At 45.0% G+C, this 11,615-nt stretch overlaps 1 protein-coding gene across 4 annotated transcripts in view; it reads right to left on the reverse strand.

Moving 5' to 3' along the window:
• Positions 1–7,462, reverse strand: part of CLYBL (citramalyl-CoA lyase) — a 226,188-nt gene extending 218,726 nt beyond the window's left edge. For all 4 annotated transcript variants that reach the window (XR_011489052.1, XM_070471454.1, XM_070471453.1 and 1 more), the window contains exon 1: positions 7,363–7,462. Coding sequence is in view for 3 of the 4 variants with exons in the window: in XM_070471454.1 (XP_070327555.1) it covers positions 7,363–7,439 (77 nt within the window). In the remaining variant the exon portion in view is untranslated. The remainder of the gene's footprint in view (positions 1–7,362) is intronic.
• Between the last annotated feature and the right edge of the window lie 4,153 nt (positions 7,463–11,615).

An 11,615-nucleotide genomic window follows, 5' to 3' on the forward strand; every position in this document is an offset into this window, starting at 1 on the left:
GGAGAAAATAACCACTTCAGGTAAAGTGCCAATGCTCAGCAGTGTCAGCCACCCCAGATGCTACCTCACTGACCGAGTGAGGCTCAACTACAGCCAAGCTTACACGCTCACCTTCTCAGACTCCGATGTAACTTCAGAGAATACCCATCCTCAATGCCCCATTATGGAGTATTTCTAGAAGAATGAAGTGCTTAGAGCATTCAAACATTCTGCGAAGCTGGGGCACTCAGGAGAGTTCCCTGCGAGGACAGAGACTTCGGTGGCTACAGTTATTCAGAGTAGAATAAAGAAAAGCACATGTGATGAAAGTGTCCTCCACTCCTTTCTGGATCCACAGGGCCTGGGGGTGAGCAGGTGAAGGATTTTCAGTTCACCTTCTGATTCCAGCCTTTCCTCTCTACCCTCAGCCTCTCCCTGGGCCAACCTAGTGTCCTTCCTCCCAGTCTGCACCCACGCAGATGGTTCTAGCCCACAGCAAAACTCTATAGCAAGTGTACAAATGACACAATGGGAGTGGAAGCCCTACACAGCTGGAATGGGTCCACCAGCGAAGCTTATGCTAATCTGCAGACTTGGCACAGCCTCGCTGGCGCACAGCCCCTCGCTGGGAATTTCCCTCCAGCGACATCTGCTCCAGGAGGCACCACCCACGTGCATGTGCATCTTCCAGTACAGGCCGCCGAGCTACCACTTTCAGCTCATGCTCACCAGCTTGGTTATTGCCCACTCGTTCTGACTCTGGTTTTACCCCATTTCCCACCAACTCCTCTGTCTAGGCCACGGGCATGTCTCCTGCCTCCAGGCTTTGCCTGGTCTATCTACCCTCTTATGGTATTTCCTATTTCCTCAGAGATTCCCACCTCTTCTCTGCAGCCCTACTCCGTAGTCCACCCATCCCATTCTCTTAGGGGGCCATTCTAGAAGGCTCCAGCTCCAATTCTTGGACCTCTGGTCTACCATCTTAGATCATTTTTAATCAATCCTTCAGCCCTTCCTTTCTCTATCTCTAGGGTAAATAACCATCCTTCTTTGCCTGAAACAGAGGAGCTTTGTGGAATGTGGGACCTTCAATGCAAAAACCAGGACAGTAGTCCCAGGCAAGTTGAGACAGTTGGTCCCCCTATCTCCCTGAACTACTTAAAGTTTCTTTCTGCCTCATAACCCAAGACATCATTTTTTGTTTACAGCATCCCATTTAGCTTCTCACTATGCTTTCTAAAGTCAATTTCTAATGATGCCGACAAATATTTAAAAATACCTAACACTTCGCATTGAGCTTTTAATACCAAGTCAAGTGACAAAGTACACATATTCTTATTCTGAGTTCTTTTCAAAATGCTCATTCAAAAGTTGGTTCTTTCTAACCCCGCCTCCTCTTTACCATTCTTTCTACAAAGGCTTCTCCCCTTGCTCTCTCACTGCTTCCATTCTTCTATGCCCTACCATTTCTCCCCTCTGCACTCTTCTTCTCCCATCTCCACCCTCCATTCGAGTGGTTATTAAAAGGTCAAATTAAACCCAAGCTAAGCTGAAGACCTGGAAAAGACCCTGATGCTGGGAGGGACTGGGGCAGGAGAAGGTGACGACAGAGGATGAGATGGCTGGATGGCATCACCAACTCGATGGACATGAGTTTGAGTAAACTCCGGGAGTTGGTGATGGACAGGGAGGCCTGGTGAGCTGCAATTCATGGGGTCACAAAGAGTCGGACACGACTGAGCGGCTGAACTGAACTTGAAGACAGAACATAATAAATACTGGAACAGAAATCAATGAAATTGAACACAGAAAAACAATAGGGGAAAATCTATAAAACCAAAAACAGTTCTTTAAAAAGATCAATAAACCGAAAACTGTAGCCAGACTGATTAAGCAAAAAGCAGAGAAAAAAGGACTACAAATATCAGGGAGAGAGAGCAAGTCACTATTGACAATATGAACATGAAAAGGATGATAGGGTTTGAGGCAGGAGTGAGGGTTAATTACAAAAGGGCTCAAGAGAACTTGGGGGATGGTAGAAATTCGGGGGTGATCTAAAACTGGATCATGGGGATGGGCTGCACAATTCTGTATTCAAGAATTATTGCATACAATACTCTTACCAGCTGCTTTAGCTATTATCAAGATTCTGGGACATTCGAAGCTTGATTTTCTAGATGCTAGAGTAAATCTTGCTGATAATAAAGTAAGGAATGCTGCCCTTAAAGGGACCAACAGCAGCCAAACTTCTGTTATGATCCAAAGGGATATTTCCACAAATGATAATTTAGAAAAAATGGCTAGAGAAGCCCAACAACTGGCCTCAGAAAAAGGAAAACAAATCTGGAAATTACCCAACTGTTGGTTTGATAAAAAGAGAAAGCTCTGGTTTGGACAAAACAACAACCCAGTCCTACCAGAAACGGTAAAGTTCCCACTCCTCACCCCCATACATGCATTAAACCTCTGGTCTACTGACAAACGATGGAGAAGGAGATGGCAACCCACTCCAGTGTTCTTGCCCGGAGAACTCCATGGACTGTGGAGCCTGGGGGCTGCAGAGTCGAACACGACGAAGTGACTACACATGCAACAGCTGACAAATAGCCCTCATGAGTCAACACTGGAGGCGAAACAGTAACAAGGCCACAAAAGGTGTCCGCCTCACGTGTTACACAGCCCAAAGTACAACCCAGGGAAGCCGTTCTTACTGCTCCCAGATATCTTAACATGTTTAATGAACCATCTGAGGTCTGGTAAATGAATTTTACACATTTACTCCATCCAGTGGATATAGATGTGTTTCAGTCACGGCCTCTATGTTTCCCACTGGACCGAAGGCTTCCCCTGCGGGATTCCTCTCAAACTTCATAGCAATTGAAGAGTCCATTCTTACTGGCCACGCACTGCAACAAGTATGTGCTGTTTGTCTGGTTTTACAACACTTTCATCGTACTTGCCACCCTCAATCATCTTGTTTAAACACACTAACATCATTATTAAGACTCAACTGGCAAAATCTGTAGAGACTCTAACTATTTCAGCCAAAAGCATTCCATTGATATTTCTAAATCTCAGATCCACCCCTCTGGAATTCATAAACTCGCATCCTTTGGAACAGTCACAGGGTGTCCAATACACTTGACTCCTGCTTCTTTTAATCCACAGCTGATAAAAGCAGAGATACTCCAACATTGCAAAGGCCTAACTGGCGCTGTTAAAAGTGACCATGTTTTGGTAGAACAATCTCTCCACAGTGTGCCCTCAGGAAATCAAGACCTTAAGCACACACACTGATTCAACCTGGAGATTTCATCTTTTGGAAAAGACACCGCCAGAACTCTCTTCAATCTCACTGGAAAGGCCCCTATCAAACACTGCTAACCAACCACTGTGCCACCAAACTCCAAGGAACAGACTCCTGGATTCATGTGACACCCCTGAAGAAAGTGCAAATTCTGACTGGAATTGTGTGTCATCTGGTGACCTGAAAGCAAAGATATTCCAGAACTGAAGCAGATAACAACTGATGAGACAGCTTTCTATATCAATACAATACGTAAAACAATCATATCATAAAAAAGAAGAAAAGGGAACAGAACAATATAAATGTAACATTTCTTTTTTTTCTGGAGTTAAGTCAGTATAAATCAAAAGTAGATTCTGGTAAGTTATGTATGGTAATATACAAACAATTAAATATTATCCAGCCATAGGAAGGAACGGAGTTCTAATACATGCTACACCACAGAAGACTCCTGAAAACATTATGCTAAGTGAAATGAGCCAGAAACAAAATGACAAATATTGTGTGATTCCACTTAAATGAAATACCTAAAAGAGGCAAAGAGACAGAAAGTAGATTAGAGAATACCAGGTCCTGGGAAATGAGGAGTTAATGAGTACAGAGTTTCTGTTTGGACTGATGAAAAAATTGGGGGGATAATGATGATGTCTGCAAAGCACTGTGAATATGATAATGCCACTAAACTGTACACTTAAAATAGTTAAGATGGCAAACCTTGTTATACATATTATACCACAATTTTTTAAAGAGGCATATGGTAAGCCTGAGAGCAACCACTAAAAAAATAGTGAAAAAAAATCATTAAAGAAATAAAAAATATCATGTAAGAAAATATTCACTTAATGAAAAAGAAAGCAACAGTAAAAGAATATAAGGACAAAAAAGAGAGGAAACATATATTATAGAAACCAATACCAAATAAATACATTACAAGAAAGGAAAACTACAGACTAACATCACTCATGAATATAGATGTAAAACCTTCAAAAAATATTCACAAATCAAATCCAATAATGTATACATAAAAAGAACTATAGGCCATGACCAAGTGGGATTTATTCCAGGTATACAAGGCTAGGCCAATATTCAGAAATCAGTTAATGTAATCTGCCACATCAACAGGCTAAAGAAGAGATCATATCAGTTGATTACAGTAAAAGAATTTGACAAAATTCAACAATTATTCATGTAAAAAAAACCAAAAAACAAGCCTCAGTAAATGGGGAATAAAAACCATCTATAGAACATATACAATTAACATCAGACTTAACAGTGGGAAACTGGATGCTTTCCCCAAGATTGGGACCAAGGCAAACAGGAGTCTCATCACTCCTATTTAATGTCTTAGTAAAACCATTAGCTAGTGCAACTAGACAAGAAAAGGGAAAAGAGAATCTTACTGTGTTACAAATGTATGAAATCACCTCACTGAAGGGGCTGGGAAGAAAAGGTGCTAACCCAAGTAACTGTGGAAATGAGTGGAATCTCTATGACTAAAGAGAAAGGAACTGTACCTAAGCACTGGACTTTAGTTGATAAAGTCTTTTCCCAAGGAGTATGGTCTAACAAGTCAAATACTGCTACATGTACACTGAAATTTAATAACTGAGTGACTGGATAGCGTATGGTGGGAGCTAGGTTTCTCACTGTTGGGGTGAAAATTAACAAACAAGCCAGGTGAGGAGGCTAGAATGATCCATGTGGTAATGAATTAGAATATAGTATGAACTCACATTTAGCTTAATATAGATTAGATGGTTACATGAGAAATATTTCTAAATGTGTATATATGCATGGATTACTATTCATGTTATTTCTTTGCTCTGCCAGCTGAGAGGATTTAAAAGACATTCCTAGCAATAGCACACCTGCTCGTGGGCAGTCATATGCCCCCAGTATGAGGGCAGGGTATTTCTGTAAATTGGGAGGTAGCAGCAGAGAGCTGCTGGGCGGGAGACAGGAAGGGCAGGGAAGCAGCAGGGACACCACAGCAACAGAGGAAAACGCTGGAGGGTCGGGAAGAGGGTTCAATAACTGCCTATCAGCAACGCTGCTGATGCTCTAAAAACAGAAAAGAAAAGCCACCAGAAGCCAGCCCACTGGCTTGAAGCGGAAGTGCTAGACAACTGGGATACAAAGTAAAAAACCTCCAGGCAGACTTTTCTAAGCTGACCTTGGGCACGTTTACTTTTCCCATTGGCTTGTGTTCCAAAGGCGCCAGGACCCACAGAATTTAACCTGGGAAGGGCTCTACATGAAAGCCCGCTCCTGTGGCTTTGGTGGGGTGTCTTAAGAGTGCTGAGAATGGGCCAGTGTGCTAAGAGGAATGAAGTGCATTATGAGCTGAGCACCAGGAGCCTTAGAAGTCAGTGGCGGGGTGTGGTCACTGGAGGCCACAGAAGTTGGTCCCTTCATAGGCCAGAAAAGGACTTTCTGGAAGGGTCTGGGTACACCCCTTCAGAGGCTCCTCTGGCTTCACTATTGACCCCAGAACCCAGAGACATTACTGTTAGGGGAAGCACACTGATTGAAACCGCCCACCCTGGCCAGGCACCATAGTAACCATTTGCATGAGTTGTTTTATGACAGGAGATCCTGATAAGGAATACAGAACTAGTAAGCCACCACCAGCCAGAAGAGTTCGGGAAAGGTCGAGAGGAGACACTGCCTGTCCGTCCACTTCCCAGAACCCCTCTCGCTAGCATCCATCTTGGCTGAGCGATGCGTGCACCACCAAGAGAGACTCTGAATTAGAGTGATTGGCCAAAGACCACCCGGAAACTAATCCCATCACCATAAAACCCAAGACTGTGAGCCACGCGACAGAGCAGTTCTCCTGGGTACCCTTACCTACTGCTCTCCACCCGGGTGCCCTTTCCCAATAAAATCTCTTGCTTTGTCAGCACATGTGTCTCCTCGGACAATTCATTTCCGAGTGTTAGACAAGAGCCCAGTTTTGGGCCCTGGAAGGGGTCCCCCTTTCTGCAACATTACCAGCCCAGGAACTAGGAAATGGGAAGGTGGGACGCACAAACCAGGTGGCTCCTGGCATGGAACACCAGGGAGTCAGGAAGCACGGAGCAAGCAGATGTAATCAAGTTCCAGAGCAGGAGCCTCGATTTGGTTTCTGAACCCAACTCTGCCATTCTCTGCTTTAAGAGTCAGTCAGCCTCTGTGAGCCTTGGTTTCCTCATCTTTATAAATGAGTCACCCAGGTTCTTCCCATGGTGATCAGGGAACAGAATGAGGTCATGTATGTGCATGTAATTGGCAAACAAGCAAATCTCAACCAGCGGTTCTCAAGGTGTCATCTGAGGACACCTGGGGTGGGGAGGTGGCAACCTGAGACCCTGTGAAAGGATCTTCGAGGTCTTCCCTTCTCCAACTGGCTTCTGCATGAGCCTGGATATTTCTCAGTAAACTTTCTCCAAGCCAGGTGATATGCGACTCCAACTGTCCTTAATTAAACTGAAGAGATTTTTTAAAATATAAAACCACGCCACTATTCTTTTTTTAAATATTTTTCATTAAAGATGCAATCTGCGTTCAATTTAAATGGATTTGTGATTTTTAAATGACTAAACTTTTAAATTCCTCATGCCGTTAAAAAAAATCAACAGATACAAGCAAAAACTCTTCGGGGTCTTCAATAATTTCTCAGCGTGTAAAGGGGTCCTGAGACCGAACAGTTTGGGAACAGCTGCGTGAACCACCAGGTGGAGGCGAGCCGCCTCTCAGAGGCCGGCTCCCGGCCCTACGTTCAGGGCTTCCCTGTGTGGGGCCGCGAGTTTTGTTCTCTGAGTTTGAGAGGTGGGACGTTTGTACCCATTTTCCGGACTCAGGCAACGGCCCTCCCCCACTGAGGCACGGACGTTGTGGGGGGTGGGGGCGACCCCCGCGGGGCGTTGGCGACCTTGGCAAAGGTCGAGCACGCGCGCTCGGGAGGCTCATGGCGCTCGCGGTCCGCGGGGCTTCCCGCCAAGGGCAGAGGAGGCCGCGCCTGCGCAGCGCGGAGCCGAATGCCGACCACAGTGAGCACGGCCGAGCCCGGCGGGGGAGTGGGGACCTGCACTCACAGCCTAGGCAGCGCCGCCGCCGCCGCCGCCGCCGCCGCCGCTCCTCGCGCCGCCCTCCTCAGCAGACGCTGCGCCATCTTCTCAACGCGCGCGCCCCGCCCTCGCCCTGTCCGTCTCCACTTCGTCCCACCCCTCTCTCCACGCCCCGCCCACTCCCCAGCAAGCCACGCCCCCGCGCTCTGCGCACCTGCCCTCGGGCTGTCAGAGCTTCCAGGCTGAGTTCAGTTCAGTCTAATCGCTCAGTCGTGTCCGACTCTTTGCGACCCTATGGACTGCAGCACGCCAGACCTTCCTGTCCATCACCAACTCCCGGAGTTTACTCAGACTCCTGTCCATTGAGTCGGTGATGTCATCCAACCATCCCGTCCTCTGTCGTCTCTTCTCCTGCCTTCAATCTTTCCCAGCATCAGGATCTTTTCAAATGAGTCAACTCTTTGCCCTGGAGTTTCAGCTTCAACATCAGTCCTTCCAATGAACATTCAGGACTGATCTCCTTTAGGATGGACTGGCTGGATCTCCTTACAGTCCGAGGGACTCTCAAGTCTTCCCTTGTGGCTCAGCTGGTAAAGAATCCGCCTGCAGCGTGGGAGACCTGGGTTCGATTCCTGGGTTGGGAGGATCCCCTGGAGAAGGGAAAGGCTACCCACTCCAGCATTCTGCCCTGGAGAATTCCATGAACTATATAGTCCATGGGGTCGCAAAGAATCTGACACGACTGAGCGGCTTTCACTTCACTTCACTTCTGGTTGGATACTAACAGATTCCAGGCTGAAACGCAGGCAAAGGCTAAAGGGGGGTGGGGGGGCTCCTTCTTGAGCGGGTCTTTGGGTGACTGAATCCAACCCTCCCCGTGCTTCTGGGTTTTTAGGGTGGCTTTTGAGAGACCTTGCATATTCCCAGCCCAATGTAGCCAAATTTTCAAGGGATTTCTTTGTTGATTTTGTTTAAATACTACCTAACAAAGTTTGTGAGCCTCACCCTGTGTGTGCTTCGGTTAACAGTTAATCTTTTATGGGGCATTTATGCCTGTAATAGGGTCAGAATAGCTACTGCTGGCAGTTTTCTGGGCCAGGGAAATGCTTGTTGAAGACACCCAGCAGCACACACCACCCTTTGCTCCGACTCCTTCCTGCCAGATAGCAAATACAACTCTAGCTTCACAATCAGGAGAGTATGAAGGTATTAAACGGCTTACCAGCTGTGTGACTTTGGGCAAATTACTTAAGCTCTCCCTGCTTCAGTTTCCTCCTGTCAAAAGGAAATACAAATAGTACTCACCTCATAGGCTTATTATAAGGTATTATAAGGATATGTTGCCTTAATGTATATAAAGAGCTTAAAGCCTCTCCTGACTCAGAGCACATGCTCAGTAATGTTAACTACTTATTATTATTATCATCATCATACCAATTCCTTTCCTAAAACGCCTTAGTGACATCTGATGAGAAGTGTTAAAAAACAAATGAAGGCCCACCTTGAAAATTCTGAGTAGACAAACACAGTTTCATCATACAATCAAAGCCTAATTTGACTTATTTTGCAAGACAACTTGACCTAGGTTATTTCTTGCTTATGCATCTGGTAATCACAAGCAAAACTTGAACTACTTCCCAAGGTTGATATGAGGTAACTGCTGCTCAATTCCTAATCATTGAAGAAAAATCTAATACCATAAATATCGTAACTCATCACTTTAAAGAATAAACCATCACTACTTTCTCACTAAATGAGCTGCTCTGTAATAATATATCCCTGAGTCTCATTCCATGCTTTGGTTTGAGTGCCCCCAGTGTGCAAGACGTCTTTTGGTCTGTCCACAATAAACGTTTACCAATTACTACCTCGGGGATTCGTTGGTTTTACTTCTGTTACTCATCAACTTTTGACAGCTTTTCAAATAAAACCCCAGTTCTTCACCATGACTCTGAAGCCCATACTCTAATTTGGCCCCTTCCTGTCTCTTCAACTTTGTCTCAGCCCCACCTATCTTCTTTCTGTGGGTTTTTTTTGGGGGGAGGAGGGATTTGGTTTTTTTGGGGGGGGCATCAAGCCCCAGGGCATGTAGGGACCTAGTTCCCTGACTAGGGATGGAACCTGCATCCCCTGCTTTGGAAGCTTGCAGTCTTAATCACGGGACCACCAGGGAAGTTTTTTTGTTTTTTTAGCATAATAATCTCTCTCCCACTTCAGGGCACATGCTGTTTCTTTTCCCCAGAACTCTTATGGCTAGACTGTCACATCCTCTCAGACATTTACCCCACCTGTCACCTGCTCAAAGAGCCTGCCTGAGCCGACATCCCACACTAGAGCATCCTCCTGGTCTGTTTCCCTGGCACAGCCACCTGATTGTCTCCATCATAGCCCTCGTCACAATGTTTCTTTACCAACTTGTGAATTTACTTTCTTACTGTTGCCTTTCCTCCTGTGGTTCTCAAGGTGGAGGGGGTATGCCCATAATCGGGTGGGTTTTGGAGTGTGTGGTTGTCATTTAGAAAGTAGGGCTAGGAGATATTTAGACTTTCCCACCCATAGAAAGGCTGCTAGTGCTCTGCTCTAGAAACACTGTGTATAGAAACAGAATGTGACCTCTTTGAGAGCAGGGACCCAGTGTATCTTGTCATTGCTCTGTGCCTCCAGCACCAGGCCTTAGTGACTTGCTGCCTGTAGGTATTTAATAAATATAAGATGAAAATATTCCTCTAGCCTCATTATAATTCTGAGAACTGCCATGTGAGTTGTTGTCCTTCCTAAAAATGCCCCGGACCTTATGAATTTTTTAGGTAAAATACAACCTCCAATGAATTTTTTGCTGATTCCAATTTCTTTCAAATTCTGCTTGAAGAAATTATAGTTATGCCCATTATAACCAGGACTACTGTGGTTTTATTGAACCTCTTGTGAGATTACTAACTTATTCTGGGTTTTAAGGATTGTTTCCTAATGTTGGTAGACTTTATCAACTTCATCTACCTAGTATATGGATTCCTGGAGGAAACTATTTTTCCAGATATAATAGAGAAAGGGGTCTAGTTCTTTTCCTGGAGCTAGTCAAATCTGTTTTTACTCAAGCCTCCAAAACTGAAAGAAAAATAAAATTGTGTTTGCTCCAAGGGCACTAAAACTATGAAATTTAGCAGGTTGAATAATTCTGTGAGACCTTGTGGAGTTAAGCAGTCTGGTGAGATAAGAAGAAAGGCTAACAGAAGCATCACACCTCCAGAGCACAATGGGCTTACAGGTGATGAGGGTGGGTACCAGAATAACCAATCAACGATGATCACTGTTGAAGCTAAGAAATGGGTACATGGGTGGGAGTGGGGTTTATTATGTGTTCCTCAATTTACATATGTGTAAAAATATTCTTAACAAAAAATTAAAAATAAAAATCAATTCAAATAATGCCTTGCATAGAAAGAGCCAGATGCAAATTTATCCAAAGCCAGTTAAGCCTCAGGGCCACTGACTTGCACTGGTTCCCTCCAAGTTCCCATCAGGGCACAAGGGCATTTGTTTTGTAAACTGTACCAACTTAAGATATTTTAACTACCATTGGTTAAGACACTTTCTTCACCTACTCCAACTGTTCCTCTCTCAGGAACAGTTCCTTCCAACTGTTCCTCATCCTTGGTGTTGGATGGCGTTGGAATGGCTCCATGTATTTTGGGAGTCCAGCTAAGGAGAAACTGATTTGGGACATATTTGGCTTAGATTTAATAGAATACGTTTGTGTGATTTACAGTCACTTCCATGTTTAATTATGAACAGTTCTGGTTTAAGAATGACTTTCAGGAATTCTGCTACCCACTGTACTGACTCGTGTGCATAAAGATGCAAAGGTCAGAGGTCATATCCCAATAAGAATGTGCCCCTTGGGCACCTGGCCCCAGCAGTGTGTGCGTAGTAAAAGAGAAACAGAATTTGGAGGGCATGGAGCCAGAGACCATCAGTGGAAAATTCTTCCAGTCATCAGAAATGTAAAATTGTTGAGAGAGGGTTTGGTCCTTACCTCTATCTGGCCAACGTGGAAGCTCTCTCCCGTGTGGAATACACTCTAATAGCATCGTGTTGGCTCAGCTTGGCTGGGACCGCTTCTCCCAGAATTTCCTTGCCTGTGGGATATCGGGTTGGGGTTGTTCACAAGAGACATTTGCATGAGCTCTGGAAGGTGGAGGGGAAGCAGCAGGTCCTGTGGTCTCACTGTTGACACGGGGCAGTCAGTGTTTACTTCCTCTCTTTTGAGATTATCTACTTTC

This window comes from Odocoileus virginianus, chromosome 8 (assembly GCF_023699985.2).
Source record: "Odocoileus virginianus isolate 20LAN1187 ecotype Illinois chromosome 8, Ovbor_1.2, whole genome shotgun sequence".
In the NCBI taxonomy this organism is placed as follows: domain Eukaryota; kingdom Metazoa; phylum Chordata; class Mammalia; order Artiodactyla; family Cervidae; genus Odocoileus; species Odocoileus virginianus.